At 37.6% G+C, this 23,467-nt stretch overlaps 1 protein-coding gene across 1 annotated transcript in view; it reads left to right on the top strand.

Moving 5' to 3' along the window:
• Positions 1–235: 235 nt before the first annotated feature.
• PSMA8 (proteasome 20S subunit alpha 8) overlaps positions 236–23,467 on the top strand; it is a 38,903-nt gene continuing 15,671 nt past the window's right edge. Inside the window, exons 1-2 of the mRNA XM_028524692.2 lie at positions 236–845; positions 15,672–15,798. Coding sequence (XP_028380493.1) covers positions 744–845; positions 15,672–15,798 — 229 coding nt within the window. The 5' untranslated portion in view covers positions 236–743. The remainder of the gene's footprint in view (positions 846–15,671; positions 15,799–23,467) is intronic.

Raw genomic sequence — 23,467 nt, 5'->3', positions numbered from 1 at the left:
CAAACACTTTGCTACTAATTTTTAGATATTCCTATTTTATTGATGAGGACAAAGAGACAAGAGTTGTTTCACAGGTAATAATAACTGCACCAGCTTAGCTTTCTACTATACTTAAATTTGTGGATATCTTTTAAGTAGTATATGTTGGGCTTTTAAAACATTTACTTGATTAAAACAGTATCATCTTAATTCTTGTCATTAAAGAACTATTTTCATTTGCTGTATTTTTACAAGGTGCAAAACAGAACACTATTTTGAAAATGTCTTTCCATTATGTTGAAACGATAGAAGCTAACGAGAGGGAAGAAAATGTTGAATTTAAAGCCAAAGGAATTTAGCTTACCACAGGTTTGCGAAAACAAAAATATCTGCTCTTTGAAGTTCTCATTGTTAAACCCTAATCTTTGATATCATTTTTATAACCACAGTGATGTGACACCACCCCTGGGGTAACACTAGTGGAAAAATTGGAACATACCCGCCAGGCACTAAGAGCAGCGGAGTAATTCTGCCAACCTGTAAAAGCAGCCTTGCTCAGGTAGGTGAGCACGAGGACTCTGTCTCGACTGGCGCGGCGGGCTTGATGACGTAGGCACACCTGGTGGAAAAGCGCCTGCGGGCACTTCCGGGCGGCATCTTGAGGAGCCTGATCAAGCACTTCCGGGTAGCACGTGGCGGCAGGAGTGACTCCACACTCGGCCTCTGCTGTTGTGGAGTCCGACACACAGTGAAAATCACTGCAGATGGCGTCGCGGTACGACCGGGCAATTACTGTTTTCTCTCCCGACGGACACCTCTTCCAAGTGGAATATGCCCAGGAAGCAGTGAAGAAAGGGTCCACCGCGGTGAGCGATCAACTTCTTGACCACCACCCCCTGCCAGGTGTCAGGCCTTCCGTACCCTGCTGTCCCAGCCCAGCTGTCGGTGTAGGTGGACACAAAAGGGGAGTCTCCCACTTGTGAACATTGCTTCAGGTTCCTTTTATTGAGGGAGATGACTCAAATTTTGGCTGAAAGTAATGGAGTAAAAGTTGGTCGATTTCATAGGCTTCTATTGTGCAACTGTCTTCGTTTAACGATAGCCCCATGTGCAAAATGTGTGTACACAGCTGCCTTGACAGTAGATATTAATGGTGTTTTTGACAGTAAGGGGGGATAAAGATTTCTTTCAGCCTCTAACAGCATACCTGAATGCACTTGACCGATTTAATCAGGAATTCACATATGCATTAAAAAGAGACAGTTTCTTCACGTGGGGAGATGTTGTTTAATCATAATAAAAATTAAAAATTGATCATGCCTGTCCCTGAAATACAGACTAAGTCGATGTAAAATTAAATCCTTGTTGGTGAGGATATACTTAAAATAGTTAAACCACTTATCAAACACTTTCACTTATTAAAAATTATTGTACTATTATTTGCACCCAAATATTTGGCAATCTTTTAGGGACTCTAAGCCCCAAGAACCTCCCAGTGTCTTTGGACAGGTTTTTTTGTTTGTTTGGTTGGTTTTTAAATAATACTGAAATTCTTGGAGAGATTGTACCCTACTTTAAATTTACCTAGCCACGTTTCTGAAAATGTGTAGCTGTGTACTACTGCCAAGTTTTAGTTATGTTTAATAATTTTATGGTTTATAAAAATTTAAAATGACAAAGTCAAAATGACAATGTGTTCTGATGGCCAAAGATTATCTCAGACCTTCTAAGTATTAGCCTTTGATACAGAATGATCTATTTTTTTTAATCTCTCAAATTTCATGAACCAGTTTGTTGTGCAATTTTAGACACCAGCTATGAGGTACACAGTTCATTTCTAAGTGTAGCACTGACTGTATTTTCTCTCACTTTCCATTCTAACTTAGTTATGGAAGGAAATAATAGTTCACTTATATTATAAATCTATCAAATGTAAAGTGGTAAAGGAAAAAAAAACACTGGAAAGAATCTTATCATTTTTAAAGTATTTTTCTATTTAATGGGACCCACTAGTTTTGCTTCTGTTTTGTAAGTAATTTTTTTAGAATTGTAAATTTAAGAAAAGCCTGAGGTAGCTTAAACCAAAAGGGTGCCATTTTGATAACAACAAAAAGTTATATAATCCCCAGCTTGGCATGAAGCATATGGTTAGAAGATAATGCCCAAGTTTTAGAGCCTAAAATAAAGGGAGTAATGGGAGAAGACTGGGGTATAATGAGAAACCACATTGGCTCATTTAAAATGTTTTAGAACACTATAGAATTGATTGATCGTTCCTTTGTAATGAGCTGTAAAAGGGTAAGAATATAAAAATACCTATAGCGGGCATTTTTAAAGATACATTGGAAGGATAAAACAGTTTTGTCTCAGGAATCTGAAATTATAATTTGCATCTTTGTATGGAGTTATTGATTGTGTTTCCATGAGGGTGCTATGACCTTTTCATGGGATAAAGTTTATAGTGGCACTGTTTATTAAAATATGCCACAAAATAATCAGTCTATAAATGATATTTGATATGAGTTATAAATAAGCCAAGGTTGACCAGTTTTGACCAGTATGTGAATTGATAGTAATTCAAAAAGTTATATGGGCCACAATTAGAGGCCTTGGGTTTTATCTCCTTCTTGATGGATTATTTTACAGCATGAAGCAAGACAGGAGGCCTGTTTTCTTGTTAGTTTTCTTTTCTGTAAATGAAAAATATCTTTGAGTAACATTTTGGAGAGGTAATACCTCTCTTTTGGGAAAAATATGAATTCTTCTGATATTCTCATGAAAAAGATAAGATTTATTATCATTCCTCATTCTGTCCTTTCCTTGACCCTAAACTGTTATTAGCTCCATATTTCCTGATTTATCAAATCTCAGCTCCACGGTCTGGCCATCAAAGTCTTTCATAATTTTTATCTACCCTCTTTAATTAAGGGGGCAGCTTCATAGTTTCACTAATATATGCCTCTGCCCTTGTAAGAGGGGAGAGGAGAAATTACCTTTCTTTCTGCCACTCTTTATCTTTACTTTTCTTCCAAGATCACACATTCCTCCTCCTTCAAAAAGCCATCTCTGATTCACTCTAGTCATCATGGATATTTTTCTTCTTCTGAATTTATAATCTGTAACAAAGAGCATTATACAGTATTTACTATTTGGCCTCATATTCTCCTGAATAGTCTTTTCACACCAACTGGATGGTAAGATCTTTGAGAATCTAGGTGGTATAATTCCTTTTGTATTTTCGCTGCATGGTATACAATGAAGAGGCTAGGAAGGAAGTAAACAAGCATTTAAGTAATACTTATTTTATACCAAGTATTTCATGTGTATTATCTAATGTTAATGACAGTATTTAATCCCTTTTTAAAATATGTGTGGAATCTATAATTCAGAGCTTTCAGAGTTTGTTGAAGGTACAGGTAAAAAGTGGTGGAGCCTGTATTCACACGTAAATTTGTAAGTTCCAAAGCCTGTGCTCTTTGCAGTGTCATGCAGTTTATTCAGTAAACATTTGTATATTAGTTTATCATTATCATGAATGTGAAACCCAGATATGTATTATACAAGGCCATTAATTTCTTTAGGCTTCTTTTATTTTAAATATTTTATTTATTTTTAGAGAGAGGGCAGGGGAAGGAGAAAGAGAGGGAGAGAAACATTGATGTGTGAGAGAAACATCGATTGGTTGCCTCTCATGCCCCTAACTGGGGACCTGGCCTGCAACCCAAACGTGTGTCTTGATCAGGAATCGAACCGGTGACCTTTTGGTTTGCAGGACTACACCCAGCCCAGTGAGCCACACCAGTCGAGGCAGCTTCAGCTTCTTTAGCAGTAAAATAGGCATCAAAATACCACCTGCTTCATAGGGTTCATGTGACAGTTGAATGAAGTAAGATGCGTGTTAAGTATCTTGCACAGTGTCTGGTTCACAGCAAGTATTTAATACATGGTAGCTATTATCACTGTCTCTTTTTCCTTCAATTGTGTTTATAGTTCTTCCAGAACATTTATTTATTATGTCAAGACATTTTTGCTAAACACTTAACATATGCCAAATATGGTGGTTGGCCCTAGGATTTCACAATAAGCAAGAGGGACTCCATTCCTGTCCTTGGAGATCTTACTATTTAGCAGGGATATTATATAATCAAATAAATAGTCCTAACAAAGCCTAAATTATTATTACAGTGAGGAGAGTATGGAGCATCATGGGAACTCTAGGTGTTAGGAAGGTCCCCCTGAGGAAGTACCATTTAAGTAGGCACCTGAGAGATGAAAGAAAGATTAAAAAAGTGGAAGGGAAAAGAGGGAAGAGTATTTTAGACAGACGAAATGGTATGTAGGAAGACCAGGCTGCAAGAGACAACCATGTTCCGTGAACTGGAAGGCATTCAGGATTGCTGAAGCAATGGAAAAATGGGAGAAGATGAAGCTAGAAATGGGCCATGTCGTGGAATGCCTTTAAGGGAATAATAGGCCTTGAAGAATTTTGATGTGGTAATTGTCATTCTCTAGGTTTATTCTGTCTTTCTAGTAACAGACTGCATTCATCCCACACAGCGGTACTCTCATGATCCAGGCAGAATCAGTTTTGATCATCCTGGCCACAGTGGTGAGCATGTAACTCAAATCCAGCCAATATAAATCCATTCTTAGGACTTTTTTTTAAAATATATTTTATTGATTATGCTATTACAGTTGTCCCATTTCCCCCCTTCTCTCCCCTCCACCCTCTACCCCCTCTCCCACCCACGTTTCCCCCCTTTAGTTCATGTCCATGTGTCATACTTATGAGTTCTTTAGCTTCTACATTTCCCGTACTATTCTTGCCCTCCCCTATCTATTTTCAACTACATTCTATGCTACTTATTCTCTATACCTTTTCCCCCTCTCTCCTCCTCCCACCCCCCTGCTGCTAACCCTCCATGTGCCCTCCATTTCTGTGGTTCTGTTCCTGTTCTAGTTGTTTGCTTAGTTTCTTTTGGTTTTGCTTTAGGTGTGGTTGTTAATAATTGTGAGTTTTGCTGTCCTTTTACTATACATGTCTTTTCTTTATCTTCTTTTCTTAGATAAGTCCCTTTAGCATTTCATAAAATAAGGGCTTGGTGATGATGAACTCCTTTAACTTGACCTTATCTGAGAAGCACTTTCTCTGTTCTTCCATTCTAAATGAGAGCTTTGCTGGATAGAGCAATCTGGGATGTAGGTCCTTGTCTTTCATGACTTGCAATATTTCTTTCCAGCCCCTTCTTGCCTGTAAGGTCTCTTTTGAGAAATCAACTGACAGTCTGATGGGAACTCCTTTGTAGGTTACTGTCCCCTTATCTCTTGCTGCTTCTAGGATTCTCTGCTTCGTTTTTACCTTGGCTAATGTAATTATGATGTGCCTTGGTGTGTTTCTTCTTGGGTCCAACTTCTTTGGGGCTCTCTGAGCTTCTTGGATTTCTTGGAAGACTGTTCCCTTTGCCAGAATGGGGAAGTTCTCCTTTATTATTTGTTCAAATACATGCTCAATTTGTTGCTTTTCCCCTTCCCATTCTGGTACCCCTATAATTCGGATGTTGGAACGTTTAAAGGTGTCCTGGATGCTCTTAAGCTTTTCCTCGATTTTTTGAATTCCTATTTCATCATGCTTTCCTGCTTGGTTGATTCTATCTACCTTCTGGTCCACTGTATTGTTTTGAGACTCAGATTCCTTCCTTTCACTATTGGCTCTCCTCCATATATCTTCCTGCATCTCTTTTATGGTAACCTGCATCCTTTCATTTAATTGCGCCCAAAATCAACCAATTCCATGAGCTTTCTGATCACCAGTGTTTTGAACTGCGCATCTGATAGATTGGCTATTTCTTGGTCGCTCAAAAGGATGAGTCCTGGGGGACTGATCTGTTCTGTTGGAAACATATCTTTCCCTGTCTCTCCTTTTTTTTCCCCCTGGTCTGGTTGCTCCTGTTACGGTGGGGGGCGGAGCCTTAGGTGTTCACGGGGGGCTGGGCACCCCAGTCGCTAGATTGTGATGTTATATGTGGGGGTGGGAGCGGGAGCGGGGACGGGAGGGAACAGTGGCGGTAGTTCCATTCTCCTGGGCTTAGACCCTTCTCTGGGATCCTGGGCTGCGAGCTCTGCCCTTGTCCACAATTGCTGCCTCACTGGGTCTGCCAGCCGCAGCTTGTGTACTCAGGGATCACCGCTGCGTTCTTGCACCCCAGATGGCTGTTGCGCCAATTTCGCGCCAAGTTTTCCCTGACCTCTGCGCCCTGCCGACCCGCGCCCGCCCCGCACCCGCCCGGCTCGTCGTCTCCTACCAGTCTGGATGTACGGGTCTACTTCAACTTCTTGGCTGTCCGACTTCCATTCAGATAAATCCTCTGTCAGTTCTGGGTGTTATTCTGTCTGTAAATTATTGTTGTTCTAATCTTGGTTGTGCAAGGAGCTACGGTGAGTCCACCTATTCCTCCATCTTGCCGGAAGTCTCCCATTCTTAGGACTTTTTTAACTAGAGAGAGTAGTAGCTTTTTTCTCTGGGAGACTGTTATGATGTGAGTCCAGGTTGGTAGTGGCTATCTTTTTTTCCATATAGAGAAAACCTCTCTGCATTAAGAGTAAAATTACAATCCCTAGATCCTTTTGTTTCCAAGCCAGCTCTATGCTTTGTTAATTTTTGTAGTGAAAAATGGTCCTTACTAATACAGGTTTTAAGTAGAGGAATGCCACATTCAGATTTTCTTTCTTTTTTTCCACGTTTTTATTTTTTCAAAGATTTCTCAGACTACAGTATGGTAGTGGATTAGATGAAGTCAAGACTGGAAGCACGGGAACAACATAGAAGTCTATGAAAGTGGCCCATGTGAAAGATGCTAGTCATTTATTCTAGAGTTCAGCAGAAATGGGAATAAGGCAGATTACAGAGAAACTTTTAACAGTAGAGTCAATACAACTTAATGATTATTTGGATGATATTCGGGGCAGGGGAAGGAGAGAAAGTGGTTATTGAAGAGGGAGGAGTCAAAGATAGTACCTCTGTTTCTGGATTTTGCCTCACTAAATGACACTGCCATTTTAGGGAATATGAAACACTAAGTTTGAGGGGAAGCTAGCTGAAGCTGGACTTGCTGAGATTGAGATGCTTATGGGAGCTGTAGTAGGCAGCCTCTAAAACTGCCTCCAGTCATCTCCACCTTCTGGTGTTCATGCCCTTGTGTAATTCTCTCTCCTTGGGTGTGGGCAAAATTATTGACCTGCTTCTAAGGGATGGAGCAGGCAAAAGTGATGGGATTGTCACTTCAGAGATTAAGTTATACAGAGATGGTACTTACATCTTCCCCATCCTCACTGTCACTTGCTCACACTGGTGGAACCCAGCTGTCATGTTGTAAGTTGCCCTGTGAAAGGATCTGTGTGGCAAGAACTGAGGGAAACGTCTATTCAAAACTTAGTATGGAACTGAGGTTCTTAGTCCAACAACCCGGTGAGAAACTGAATCTTGCTAACAACCATGGGAGTTTGGAAATGCATCCTCCCCTACAAGCCTTAATTTGAGTACAAGCCAAGGGGGACAACTTGACTGCAGCATTGGTGAGAGACCCTGATCCAGAGGGCTTAGCCTCTATGTACAGATTGCTGATGCACAGAGACTGTGAGGCAACTGAATATGCATGTGGGGAATTCAGGAGATTGTTGTGGGCTGGAGACAGTAATTTTGAAGTGTGTCCTTTCTCACCCCTTCTTAAAACCTATGTTGACAGTCAAGTAGATGATGGTCTTGATTACTCTTCTTCACTCAAGAAGACAAAATATAGGCCATAGACCATATAGACTATGTAGAGGATAGCCTACAAACCTTGAGAGATATTAGTGACCAATGTATACCAGTCCTACTTGGCTAAACTGTGGGAAGAGTGGGGATAAAAACCAGGTTGCTGTGAGCTGAGGGATGGTGATAATATTTGACTTTTGAAGGGGTTGAGAGAAAGGGGTAGGACTGAAGTGAAGAGGTCTTTAAGATTTTGTTTAAGATAAGAGAGGACTTTAGCGTATGTTTCAATGTTGGTGAGAAAAATCCAGTAGATAAAGTTGAGATTTATTTGTTTTTAGGTTGATTTCATTCATTTTTTAAATATTTTATTATAGAATATTTGAAACAAAAAGTGCATAAAAAGGGAATAGTATAATGAACCTCTGTATACCAGTTTCCCATCTCCAACAGTTGTCAGCATTTTACTGGTCTTCTTTTTTCTTTATCAACTTTTACCCCTTTCCAATGGGATACTTTTCATTGAAAATTTTATTGAGGATAATTTTAGGTTTATATGCAATTATAAGAAACTTGTATGCTTTGCCCATTATCTGCCAGTGGTATCATTTTGCAAAACTATGGTTCAGTTAGGATAGTGATATAATATCCTGACATTAATTTAACAATCAGGATATTGATATTGATAAAGGCCACCTAATTTATTCAGATTTCTTCAATTTACTTGTCTTCTTTGTATGTATACTTTTTAAAGTTTTTTTTAAAGATTTTTTAATTGTATTTTTTAGACAGGGGAAGGGAGGGAAAAAGAAAGGGAGAGGAACATTAATGTGTGTTTGCCTCTCATGCACCCCCTACAGGGGATCTGTCTCACAACCCAGGCAGTGCCCTGACTGGGAGTTGAACTGGTGACTTTTGGTTCACAGGCTGGTACTCAATCCACAGAGCCACACCAGCCAGGGCATGTTTGTGTGTATATAAATTTATCATATTTTATTGCCTGTATATGTTCCTCTATCCGTGATCAAGATACTGAACAGTTTCTAACTCCAAAAGAATCCCTCATGTGCTCTTATATAACCACATGCACACTTCTCTACTCTCCCCCTTATACCCTCAGTGTCCATAGCTCTAACTTCTGGCAGTATTCATCTGCCTTCCATTTCTCATATTATGTCATTTCAAAATGTTATATAAATGGTGTCACATTGTATGAACCCTTTGGGGATTTGCTTTTTTCCCTCGAGGTTCATTCCAATAGTTGTATATTGCTGAGCATGGTATGGATATACTATAGTGTTTAACTATATACTTTTGAAGAACATTTGGATTGTTTTCAGTTTGGAGCTATTATGAATAGAGATACTCTGAACATTCATAGCAGGTGTTTGTGTGAACATAAATTTTATTTCTCTGTTTAAATCTCCAAATGTGCAATTACTGGGTTGTATGGTAATTACATGTTTAGTTTTTATAAGAAATTGCTGAATTGTTGCTCAGAGTGGCTGTACCATTGTACATTTTCACCAGCAATGTATGACTTAATCGAGTTTCTATACATGCTTTCCAGCTTTTGGTGTGTACTGTTTTTCATTTTAGCTATTTGGTTAGTATGTAGTGGTACTTTATGGTTTTAATAAACTAGCCATTAATAATTAATGATGTTGAGCATGTTTTCATGTGCAGTGTGCCATTGTATATCTACTTACATGAAATGTTCTTTCATGTATTTTGTCTATTTTCTAATTGGATTGGATTTTTACTGTTAAGTTTTGACAGTTCTTTATGTAGTCTACATTCTAGCCCTTTGTCAAATATGTGGTTTGCATACCAGTCTGTAGCTTGTCTTTTCATCCTATTCACAGGGACTTTCACAGATAAAAAAGAGCTGGGGGTTTTGATGAGGTTCAAATTAACAGTTTTTCCTCTTAGAGTTCATGCTTTGATAACACGTTTAAGAACTCTGCCTAGATCATAACATTTTTCTCCTTTTTGTTTGTTTGTTTTTGCTAAACATTTATAGTCTTACATTTAAGTCTATGATACATTTGTTAATTTTGGTAAGGTTTATGTCAAAATTCACTTTTCAGTGGAGTGCTTTACCCCATTTATTTTACATCCAGATAATGTGATATTTTGCTTATTTTATATCCAGATAACATTTCATCTGTGAATATTTCATTATGCATCTCTAAAACTTAAAGATGATTTTTAAAACCATTTTCATTTCTAATAAAATTCCTTAATACTTTGTAACAGTCTACATTCCTATTTTTCCTTATTGCTCACACAATATATTTTTATAGTTACTTTGTTTAAGTCTGAATCTGAAGTCCATGTCTTACACTTGGCTGTTAGGTATCCCTGTTTTATTCTTGAATAGCATCCCTTCTTTTTTTTCCTGCTTTTGGTGTCTTGAGGAATCAGGGTTAATTGGGTAGAGTGTCCCACTTCCTAGATTTGTCCAATTGTTTCCTTGTCCTCATAGAATGTACTGTTTAGAGAGGTAACCACAATGAATAAATAAGTAATAATAAATGTACTTATTGTAAGAACATAACATGTTGCTTATAGAATAATAGAGAAGGACTCTTTGAAGTGACACTTAAATTGAGACCTAAATAAGAGAACTGTTCCAGGCAAAGAAATGTCACATGTGAATATCAGAGGGGGGAAACAGAACTCTGTATGAGAAAGCCTTGAAAGAAGGTAGGTAGCCTGGCTGGTACTTGCTTAACAGCAATAACATAATATTGAAGGGTAGGCAGGGGCCAGATAATGCCCAGCTTTATAAGCAAAAGTAAGGAGTCTGAAAACATTTTTCCAAATAAGTAAAATGCCATGAAGGATATTAAACTGGAGAGTAATTTGAACCTATTGATATTTTTAAAGTGCTCACCATGACTGTTTTGTGGAGATTAGATGACAGTGCAGTGGGGTAGTCAGGGGTTGGGAGGTAGAAAGGTGAAGAGCTGGAATAGAGACTGGGAAACTTACTGGGTTGTACAGGCAACAGACGATGGTCCCTTGTACTAGAGTCATGACAGCAAGACATAGATAGCTTTTGTACGTAAAATAGACAGAAACTTTGTAACTGATAGGCAATGGATGGTGTAGGAAAGGGAGCTATAGAGGATGACAGCTGGGTTTTTGGCTTAAACAGTTCAGTGGATGGTGATGGATTTGCTGAGATGATTGTAGTTTCTGGTTTATAATACTTTTAACAAATGGTAAAATAGTCTTCTTCCTGATCTTCCAGTGTTTTAAAGTTAGGAGTGGGTATTGAATTTTATCAAATGCTTTTGTAGCTTTTATTTACTTTTAACTTTTACTATAGAATTGTTTTAGTTAGGACTGTTTAAGTTGGAAGCATAGAAAATCCAACTTACAATAATTTAAGCAAAAAAGCAAATCTATTAAATCAAGTACCCAAAGGGAGCAGGGGTAAACCTTGCTTTTAGACTCAATTATATGGCTACTAGGGTCTTAAATGATGTCCACAGAAGTTGTATGTCTCTCTCTGCCTCTTTCTCTCCTCTTCTCTATCTCCACATCTTTCTTTCTCTATTACTTTCACTCTCAGACAAGACCTTCTTTACATATTGATTCCAAAAATAGCCCTAAGTTCCAGGATGGCAACTCTGTTACAGCAGAGAAAATTATCCTATCTTCCAAACACTTCCAGTAAAACTTTAAGGATTTACATTTTGGCTAGACTGAGTTATACATTACAACCCCTACTAAATACTCAGTATTTCTCTAAAAATAATTAAAGTGCTATAATCAGAAGGTCAAAAATAACAGTTTTCCTTTACCCAGTGTAACATTTATATTATAATATTTACTTTTATTGATGTTCCTAAAATTCCTAGAATAAACCATACTTGTTTGTAGTATATTATTATTTTTCTGTAACTCTGGATTCTACCCATAAATATTTTGCTTTGCATTTTTAGCATCAACCTTCCTAAGTAAAAAACATTGGTAGTTTTATTTATTTAGAAAATGTTATGTTTCCCAGCTTTTAACAGTTACATAGCTTTCCTAAACACAGGAACATTTCCATTTTTATCTGTACCATAGAATTATGTAAATAGCATGGAAATTACCCATAACAGAAGATTAAAAACAATTCATTCATAAACCTTCTAGGACTGACACTTGTTTTTGTGGGATAGTTCTTTTCTGAAATTGTCCCATATTTGTTAGTAAGACTGAGTTTTTCTTATTTTTCTTAAGTGAGTATGGGCTGTTTTAAATTTTTCTAGTCTGTTATCCTTTCAGTCAGGTTTTCAAATTTATTAACTTAGGCTTAGGGCTATAATTTTCTAGATTGTATGTGTTAGCAGGTTTTTTTTTGTTTTATTTTCTTTAAAAAGAAAAAAGATGATATACAGAGTCTGGCAGAAGCAACGCCTACTTGAGTGTGGTTGGTACAGTAATAATATAGGTGTAATAATTTATAGTTGAACATTTCACCTAAATGTCATATGGTGTGCTTGAATGTGATATTCTTATGTTACAGAATTATATGCTTATGATTTTGTAATAAAAGATTTTGATAAAAAGCGGCGTTATTTGTATCAGGCACTGTGTATAAAATGCTTTGGATTTGGGTCAGCTATGTAGGTAATGCGGTGGGGCAGATGAAAAGGAAGAGGGGTAGCCCATGGGGATAGCAGGCAATGGGTACAGGGGTTGAGGTAGGGGTTGTCAGGTCCCATGTGCTTTCACTGCCAGCATGTTTAACTTGCCTTTTGCACCTCCCACTGAGGCCAGTCAGTCATGTAAATCTATACCTCTCTTCCTACTTTTTCCTTCCCTTCCTCTCTCCTCCCTCCCTTTCCTGCCATCTCTGGGATGAGATGGGCTGCCTGTAACTCAACCGTCCAAAAGTTAGCTCTCTATACAAATCCCGGGGTATGGCAGTGCCTCCTTGAAGTGGTACCCAACCTTGTGACCCAACCTGTTGGCAGTTTTAATTTTATTAAGTTGAAATTGTTTAGGTGAGAGTTATACAAATTATTGTATTGTTTTGTGATCAGTGAATTTAAGTTGAAATATTCAATTTAGGGAATATATTGAGATTTTCTTTGAGTCCTAATATATGTGAAATTGTTATAATGCCCCATGACTTGATAAGAAGACATGTTCCCTATAGAGCATGAACTTCAACATGTCTGTTAGATAGGATGGTGGTCAGGGAAGGCCTCTTGGATAAACTGACTTAATGCACTGAGGGAGCAAAAGCTTTGATAAATGGCCTAAGTTTTATTTAATTGAAAGATATAATCTCATATATAGTTCTGTGTTTAATATGTTCTGAATTTTTACTGCAAGAATACTAATTTAGAATATACCTCTTTTCCTAGTTATTTTGCATAAAACAGTACAACATAATCACAGTTGACCATAAAGCAATCACAAACACAAATACCAATATCAAAATATTTAGATTACCATTGTAATCCAAATTAAAATTCTCATAGAGGACTTCCAGCCAAGATGCGGGCATAGGTAGACACACTTTGCCTTCTCACACAACCAAAAAAAGGACAACAACAAATTTAAAAACAAAAAATAACCAGAACTGCCATAAAATAAAACTGTATAGAAGTTTGGCAACCAAGGAGTTAAAGAAGAAATATTCATCCAGACCAGTAGGAGGGACAGAGACAGGCAGCTGGAGTAGAGAGGACTCAAGGCAAGGTTGTGGCTGGCAGAGCAGGTGGTCCTCCATTTGCATGCGGATAAATCAGGAGGAACCCAACAGACCATGCAACCCAGGGTTCCAGCTTGGGGAAATAAAGCCTCAAAACCTCTGATTGAAAAAACCTGTGGGCCATGAGGTAGCAGGAGAAACTCTCAGGCTCACAGGAGAGTTTGTTGGAGAGACCCATGAGGTCCTAGGACATATACAAAACCACCCACTTGGGAATCGGCACCAGAAGGGCCCAATTTGTTTGTGGGTAGCAGCAGAAGTGACTAAAAGCCAGCCAAGAGCTGAGCAAGTAGCATTGTTTCTTCTTGAACCCCTTCCCCACAGACAACACCAGTGCTCTGGGTTGCCCCGCCCTGGTGAACACCTAAGGCTCCACCCCTTACAATGTAACAGGCACACCAAACAAAAAAATATGGCCCAAATGAAAACAGATCAAAGCTCCAAAAAAAAAATACAACTAAGCAATGAAGAGATAGCCAACCTATCTGATGCATAGTTCAAAACACTGGTAATCAGGATGCTTGCAGAACTGATTGAGCTTGATCGCAAAATAGAGGAAAAAGTGAAGGCTATGAAAAGTGAAGTAAAGGAAAATGTACAGAGAACTAACAGTGAAAGGAAGGAAGCCAGGATGCAAATGAATGGTTTAGATTAGAAGGAAGAAATAAACATCCAACCAGAACAGAATGAAGAAACAAGAATTCAAAAAAATGAGGAGAGGCTTAGGAACCTCTGGGACAACTTTAAATGTTCCAACATCCAAATAATAAGGGTGCCCGAAGGAGAAAAGGAAGACCAAGAAATTGAAAACATAATGAAGGAGAACTTCCCTAATCTGGCAAAGAAAATAGACTTCCAGGAAGTCCAGGAAGCTCACAGAGTCCAAAAAAAGTTGGACCCAAGGAAGCATACATCATGCTATATCATAATTACATTACCCAAGATTAAAGATAAGGAGAGAATCTTAAAAGCAGCAAGAGAAAAGAAGACAGTTACCTACAAAGGAGTTCCCCTGAGATTAGCAGCTGATTTCTTGAAAGAAACCTTGCAGGCTTGAAGGGGATAGAAAGAAGTACTCAAAGTCATGAAACGCAAGGACCTACACAGAAAGTTACTCTATCCAGCAAAGCTATCATTTAGAATGGAAGGATGGATAAAGTGCTTCCCAGATAACATCAAGTTGAAGGAGTTAATCATCACCAAGCCTTTGTTATATGAAATGTTAAAGGGACTTGTCTAAAAAAAAGATTAAAAAAAATGAACAGTAAAATGACAACAAACAACTATCAACAACTGAATCTAAAAAAAAATAGAAATGAACTAAGCAAACAGCTAGAACAGGAACAGAATCACAGAAATGGAGATACATAGAGGGGTATCAGTGGGGAGGGGGAGGGGGAAAGATACAGGGAATAAGAAACATAAATGGTAGGTGTAAAATAGATAGAGGGAAGTTAAGAATAGTATGGGAAATGGAGAAGCCAAAGAACTTACATGTATGACTCATGGACACGAACTAAAGTGGGGGAATGCTGGAGGGAGGGGGGTGCAGGGCAAGAAAGATAAAGGGGAGAAAGAAATGCCACACCTATAATAACATAATCAGTAAAATATATTTTTAAAAATTCTGTCAGATTTTTCTTGAACCCCTGAGAATATGACCATGCTTCCCCAGAAGCCCCTGTTTGAGAACTATTACCATTGTACATTATTCTTTAGACTTTTTTCCACTTACTTCCCAAGAGAAGGTGTGGAAAGAGGGGCAGTAGCAATTCTTGTTATATTCTTGTTTGAATTGAGGTTTTGTTTATCAGTGATCGAGGGTGAGGGCATTTAGTCTTTCTTTTGGCTGCTTATAACCTCCAATCCCTATTCCTTTAAATTAAGAGATACAGAGGAGAGCTTTCAGAATATATCTACTTAACCTTCAATACTATTTCAACTACCACCAGTACTGGTACTGCCTTTGTCTGTAAGGAATCCACATGGATTTCCAGCATCTGTCATTTTGGTTAAAATTGTTCTGTATTCATAGTTTCAGCTTTTGTGGTGTATCTGTCCAGTTTCTACCTATGTCGTCTTTGAGTGTTTTTAGAAGTCTACTTTTTCACTTTTATTAAATGTTTAAGAAAAAGCATTTTCCTATAAATCATGTTTTATAATAATTGATTTGATGTTGAAACTGACAACTAATTTTATTTTTTAAAATGAACTTTTCAGGTTGGAATTCGTGGTACCAATATAGTTGTACTTGGGGTGGAAAAAAAATCTGTTGCCAAGCTTCAAGACGAAAGAACTGTGAGGAAGATTTGTGCCCTTGACGACCACGTCTGCATGGCTTTTGCAGGTACTTACAGACCTACAATAATGATGGAGAGTGTCTTGGTGTGGTAGGGTAACACATCTGGCCCCACTACAGTTGTTGTGGTGCTATATTTATACAACATGTGGAGTTACACTCCATTTCTTATTAAACACAAACAATATATTATACCCTGTGTTTTCTGGAAAATCATAACTCTGTAAACCAGGATTTCTGATAGACATAAATGTCAGAAGGTATCCATTATATTATCTTAATTATAATTTTAGGTAGCTGTTTCCTTTTTAATTTTTTATTTTGAAGTAAATTAAGACCAGGAAATTACAAAAAAACCCACAAAGTTGGTCTCTTCATCTTTTACCCAGTTTACTCCATTGATAACTTCTTTAAACACCAGTAAATTGACATTGTTATAAGCCACAGATTTTTTTTGAGATTTCACCAGTTTTATATGCACACATTTGCATGTGCATATAGTTTTATTAGATTCATGGAGCCATCACCACAATCAAGATACACAACTCTTCTATTACCACGAGGCTACCCATGCTATTTCTCTTCTATATCTTTAACCTCTGGAACCAGTAATCTCTTTTCCATCTCTATAATTTTGTCATTTTTGAGGATGCTATGTGAATAGATCACATGGTATATAATCTTTTAATATTGCCTTTTTCATTAGCATAATTCCATTGCAATTTATCCAAGTTGTTGCGTATATCAATAGTCTGTTACTGTTTATTGCTGAATAGTGTGCCATAGTATGCATATACCACACTTTACAATGAAATAAAGGAAAAACGCATGTTTCCAGCTTTTGCCTACTACAAATAAAGTTGGAATAGACTTTTATGTACAGGTTTTCTGTGTAAAAAATCTGAACACAGGTTTCATTGTTGTGGGATAAATGCTCAAGAGTAAAATTGTTGGGTCATATGATAATACATGCTTTATTATGTAAAAAACTGCCATATTGTTTTCCAGAGTGGCTATACTATTTTACATTCCCCTAGCGGTGTATGAGTGATTCATTTTTCTCTGCATCCTCAGCAGCATTTGGTGTTGTTACTGTTTTTTATTTTAGACATTTATATAGGTGTGTAGTGATATCTAATTGGGGGGTTAATTTGCATTTGCCTCATGGCTAATGATGTTGAACATGTGCTTATTTGCATCTGTATAGAAAATAAGACATGTTTCATGTTGGGGTTTTCCCTCTCTCTCTCTCTCTCTCTCTCTCTCTCTTTTTTCGGTTTTTTTTTTTTTTGAGAGTATGTTTGTTAAGCTGAGGACAGTGAAACAAGGAAGGACTTAGAATAGAAGTAACTACAGGAGAGAGCCAAGATAGGGCTTCTTTGGCTAACTGAGAAGTCAGACAAAAGGGGGCCTTGGAGACAGCTCCAGGGCCTTAGCCTAGATGAGCTGCCACTGCCTATTGTTCCCTTGGTTGCAAGTCTCCTGGGTTCTTTAGGATTTAGGAGATGGGCACCTGAGAGGGAACAAAAGGGGCAAGAGAAGGACACAGGCATGTTCCAGGGGGAAGAGCATGCTTTTTTAAAAAATTATTTTTGTTTGTTTCAAGTCATAATTTTATATTGAAGTTTAAAAACCTTATTTAGCAAAAAATAAGCTTTCTGTTTTAAAAAAGTTTTCTTGCCACAAAACAAGTTTTAAAGTTTAAAAGATTGAATAAGAACTCAGAGCTCCCACCACCCAATGCTCAGACTTGTCTGTACCTAGGATGACACTGGGAGCCCTGTGGGACTTCCATTCCACCACACCCATGATGCCACTCACCCATGGGCTCCTGCTTGAGACCCACACTTGCCTCTTCATCAGCGGACTCCATCAGAGATCCAGACTTCACCTGGATGCTTGCTTTGTTTGCTTCCATCGAGTAAGCTCCCCTTCTCTGTGTGTGACCTGCATATGACTCTAAAGGCTTATTGGGGAAATGTCCCCTTAATAAACCTGACATTATGAGAAGACAAAAAGAAAAAACAATTGAAATCATACAAAGTATCATTTCTGTCCAAAAGGAATAAAACTGGAAATGAACAACAGAAGGAAAACTATCCACAGATACATGGAAATTAAACAATACTCCTTAAAAACCCATGGATCAAAGAAAAAAATTACAAGAGAAATGAGAAAATGTCTTGAGATAAATGAAAATGATAACATAACATACACAACATGATATGATCTTACCTGGTATTTGTGTTTAGCTGTTTGGCTCATTTCACTTAGCACTATGCTCTCTAGTTTCATCCATGCAGTCACAAAGGGTAGGAGTTCCTTCTTTCTGCATAATACTCCATTGTATATATCTTAAGAAATAGAAAAAGAGAACAAACAACCCAAAACTAGCAGAAGGATGGAGATAGTAAAGATTGGAGCAATGATATATAAAATACAAAATAGAAAAACAATAGAAAAAGCAGCAAATCCAAGAGTTAATTCTTTGAAAAGATTAACAAAACTGACAAACCTTTAGTCAAATGGACTAAGAATAAAAAACTAAACTAAAATCAGAAATGAAAAAGATGCTACTAATGATTTCACAGAAATAAAAAGGATTATAAGAGCACTGTGAACAATCACATGCTAATAAATGAGATAACTTACAAGAAATGGACAATTTCCTTGAAACATACAAATTACTTCAAGTTCATCAAGAAGAAATAGAAAATCTCAACAGATGTTTAATAAGTAAGGGGTAAATCAGTAATCAAAAACCTCTCAATAAGAAAAGTCCACCCGGCTGGCGTAGCTCAGTGGATTGAGCGTGGGCTGCGAACCAGTGTCCCAGGTTCGATTCCCGGCCAGGGTACATGCCTGGGTTGCAGGCCATGACCCCCAGCAACCGCACATTGATGTTTCTCTCTCTCTCTCTGTCTATCTCCCTCCCTTCCCCTCTAAAAATAAACAAATAAAATCTTTTTAAAAATGTTAAAAAAAAAGTCCAGAATCAGATGTTTTCACTGGTATATTCTACCAAACATTTGAATAATTAATATCAGTCCTTCTCAAATGCTTGCAAAAAATCAAAAGACACTTCCAGACTCATTGTGTGAGGTCAGCATTATCTTGATGCCAAAGCTAGACAAAGACACTACAAGAAAAAACTGTAGCCTATTATCCTTTGTAAATATTGATGTAAATATCCTCAACAAAATAGCAAACCAAAATTTAGCGACTATTAAAGGGATTAATAAACAGACTAACAGGGATTAAAGGGACTAACAGGTATTTATTCCTGGAGTGCAACAATTATTCAACATATGAAAATCAATCGATGTAATATACCACATTAACAGAACAACAGAGAAAACTACACGATCATCTCAATTGATGGAGAGAAACAAGTTTGACAAAATTCAGCACCTTTCTTAATAGAAACACTCAACAAATTAGAAGTACAAGAAAATTACCTCAACATAATTAAGTCCACATTGGAAAAACCAACAGTGAATATCATTTACCATGATGAAACACTGAAAGCTTTACTCTAAGATTAGGACTAAGTCAGGGATGTCCACTTTTAAGACATTATACTAAGTCAAATGAACACTCACAGTGGGACAATTACTATATGATTTCAATTACAGTATGTGAGATACCTAGAGTCAGATTCATAGATACAGAATATAGAACGCAGAGTTTCAGTTTGGGAAGATAAAGTCCTAGAGATGAATGGTGATAAATGCCCAACAGTGTAACTGTACTTGATTCTACTGACCTGTACCCTTAAGAATAGTTAAAATAGTAAATTTTGTATATATTTACTACAATAAAAGGAAAATATTTTTAAAGAAACCATCCTTTTAAAAAAATTATTTTATTGTTCAACTACAGTTGTCTGCATTTATCCCCCACCACAGCCATCCCACCTCCCTCCTCTGCTTCCACCCCCCCCCCCTTGGTTTTGTCCATGTGTCCTTTATAGTGGTTCCTGAAAACCTTTCCCCCCATTGTCCCCTCCCACCTCCTCTCTGGTTACTGTCAGATTGTTCTCAATTTCAATGTCTCTGGTTATATTTTGCTTGCTTGTTTGTTTTGTTAATCAGGTTCCTCTTAAAGGTGAGATCATATGGTATTTGTCCCTCACCACCTGCCTTATTTCACTTAGCATAATTCTCTCCAGGTCCATCCATGCTGTTTCAAAGGGTAGGAGCTCCTTCTTTCTTTCTGCTGCATAGAATTCCATTGTGTAAATGTACCATAGTTTTTTGATCTATTCATTTACTGATGAGCACCTAGGTTGCTTCCAGCACTTGGCTATTATAAATTGTGCTGCTGTGAACATTGGGGTGCAAAGGTTCTTTTGTATTGGTGTTTCAGGGTTCTTGGGATATAATCCCAGCAATAGAATTGCCAGGTCAAAAGGAAAACCCATTTTTTAGTTTTCTGAGGAAATTTCATACTGTTTTCCACAGTGGCTGCACCAGTCTGCATTCCCACCAACAGTGCACTAGGGTTCCCTTTTCTTCACATCCTCTCCAACACTTGCTTGTTGATTTGTGTATGTTGGCCATTCTCACCTGTGTAAAGTGGTATCTCACTGTGGTTTTAATTTGCATCTCTCTGACAGCTAGTGAAGCTGAGCATCTTTTCATATTGTCTCTGGGCCCTCTGTATGTCCTCCGTGGAAAAGTGTCTGTTCAAGTCTTTTGCCCATTTTTTTATTGGGTTGTTTGCCTTCCTGGAGTGGAGTTGTGTTAGTTCTTTATATATTTTGGATATTAACCATTGTCTGAGGTATCATTGGCAAATATGTTTTCCCATATAGTTGGTTCTCTTTTCATTTTAATACTGCTTGCTTTAGCCATGCAGAGCTCTTTAATTTGATAAGGTCTCATTTGTTTATTCTTTCTTTTATGTCCCTTGCTCTAGGGGATATATCAGTGAAAATATTGCTGCATGGAATGTCTGAGACTTTCCTGCCTATGTTTTCCTCTAGGACTTTTATGGTGTCATGACTTATATTTAAGTCTTTTATCCACCTTGAGTTTATTGTTGTGTATGGTGGAAGTTGGTGATCAAGTTTTATTTTTTTGCATGTAGTTGTCCAGATCTCCCAAAACCATTTGTTGAAGAGACATTTTACTCCATTTTATGTGTCTTCCCCCTTTGTCAAATATTAATTGACCATAGAGATTTGGGTTTATTTCTGGGCTCTCTGTTCTGTTCCATTTGTTCTATGTGTCTGTTCTTGTACCAGTACCATGCTATTTTGATTACAGTGGCCTTGTAATACAGTTTGATATAAGGTATTGTGATCTCTCCTACTTTGTTCTCCTTCTCAAAATTGCTGCAGCTATTCAGGATTGTTTATGGTTCCATATAAATTTCTGAAATTTTGTTCTATATCTGTGAAATATGTCACTAGTACTTTAATAGGGATTGCATTGAATCTGTAAATTGCTTTGGGTATTATGGACATTTTGATGATATTAACTCTTCCAATCCATGAACATGGAATATGCTTCCATGTGTTTATGTTTTCTGTAATTTCTTTTTTCAGTGTTGTTTAGTTTTCTGAGTACAGGTCTTCTACATCCTTGGTTAGGTTTATTCCTAGGTACTTTATTTTTCTTGTTGCTATATCAAATGGGATTTTTTTTCCTGATTTCTGTTTCTGATATTTCATTGTTCTTGTACAAAAATGCTTTTGATTCTGAATACTGACTTTGTATCCCTCTGTTTTGCCAAATTCACTTATTAGGTTGAGTAGTGTTTTGGTGGAGTCTATAGGATTTTCTATGTATACTATCATGTCATCTGCCAACAATGACAGTTTTGTTTCCTCCTTTCCAATTTGGATGCTTTTTATTTCTGTTTCTTGTCTGATTGCTATGGCTAGGACTTCCAATACTATGTCATATAGGAGTGATAAAAGCAGACATCCTTATCTTGTTCCTGATCTTAGTGGGAAAGCTTTAAGTTTTTACCCATTGATTACAATGTTGGCTGTAGGTTTCTTGTATATGGCCTTTATTATGTTGAGGAATACTCCCTCTACATGTTCATACTTTGCTGAGTGTTTTTATCATAAATGGGTGCTGTACCTTATCATATGCTTTTCCCCCATCTATTGATATGATCTTGTGACTTTTGTCTTTCGTTCTGTTTATGCAATGTATTACATTTACTGATTTGTGAATATTGTACCATCTTGGGTACAATATTCTCCTAGGGTGAATCCCACTTGATCATGGTGTACGATCTTTTAACATATTGCTGGATGTAGTTTGCTAATATTTTGTTGAGGATTTTAGCGTCTATGTTCATCAGTGATATTGGCCTGAAGTTTTCTTTCTTTGTTGTGTCTTTATCTGGTTTTGGGATTAGGATAATGCTGGCTTCATAAAAAGAGTTTGGGAGTCTTCCATCTTTCTGGATTTTTTGGAATAGTCTATGAAGGATAGTGGTTAGCTCTTCCTTAAATGCTTTGTAGAATTCTCCTGTGAAACCATCTGGTCCAGGGCTTTTGTGTTTTGGGAGTTTTTTGATTACTGCTTCAATATCATCAGCTGTTACTCATCTGTTCAGGCTTTCTGCTTCTTCATTCAGTTTTGGAAATTATATGTTTCTAGAAATTTGTCCATTTCACCTAGGTTTTCAAATTTCTTAGCATATAGTTCTTTGTAGTTATTTCTTACAATCCTTTGTATTTCTGTGGCGTCACTTGTAATCTCTCCTCTTTCATTTCTAATTGTGTTTATTTTGGTCCTCTCTTTTTTCTTAATGAGTCTCCTTAAAGGCTTGTCGATTTTGTTAAAGAAACCATCTTAATGTAAATGATGGGATGAATGATAATTCTGGTAAACATATCTTTCTAACCTTAATGTAAAAATAATTTTAATGTGTATATAACATTTTTGGAGAGTAAAATAATCATTCACTAATATTTTCCTCACTTGTCAATTGATTTTTGAAATTAGAAAATACCTACATGTATATTATTGGAGAATTGGTGTAATAAATCATGGTATATATAAGCAATTGCTTAAAAATACAGGTTTGAGAATCATACCAACTGAATTCTACACCAGACTCCATTGTCCACTACTCCTGTGACTGTGGGCAAGGTATATTGATGCAGATCCTGGCCAGCAGGATCCATGTATGTTGTGGCTGCTCGTGAACAAATACACGCAGACAACAGAAGTCCTGTGAAGAAAAAGGGATGGCATGGCCACTCTCTGGAGAGGGAAAGAGGGCCCCAGCCCCTGCCTGGACAGGCTTTTCTTGTTTTTCTGGGTACATTACATGAAGGGTAGTCCTCATTTACTATGCACAGGTTTGCTACAAGTGATTAACTTTTACAGATAACTAAGGGAAGAATGTTGCTAATTACTTCAAAGAGGAGGATGTTGCAGACCAAGGGGAAAAGTAGTTGAACCGGTCATACTCCATACTTGGGAGGTTTAGCTCAGATTTGAGGAAGTTGCAGTAAGCGCTTGCTGCCTCAATTCAGGGTGAGGGAGTTTTAGCAAAAGCAAGTCTCATAGCAGTCAGGGTACAATGCAGGCCTGGTTCCCCATGGGAAAACCTCTCCGTGGGCATGGTCCTGCATGCCACTTGCTCCACATTGGTTTTCCACATGGAGGCTGAGCTACATTTCCACAGCATGTGAAGCAGTTCCCTACAGTATATAACTGTTCCTTGTCCCAGTTTAATCATCTGA

The sequence above is a fragment of the Phyllostomus discolor genome, chromosome 9 (genome assembly GCF_004126475.2).
Source record: "Phyllostomus discolor isolate MPI-MPIP mPhyDis1 chromosome 9, mPhyDis1.pri.v3, whole genome shotgun sequence".
Taxonomy (NCBI): domain Eukaryota; kingdom Metazoa; phylum Chordata; class Mammalia; order Chiroptera; family Phyllostomidae; genus Phyllostomus; species Phyllostomus discolor.
Note: the sequence above shows the minus strand (reverse complement) of the source record. Positions and strands in the feature narration are given on the sequence as shown.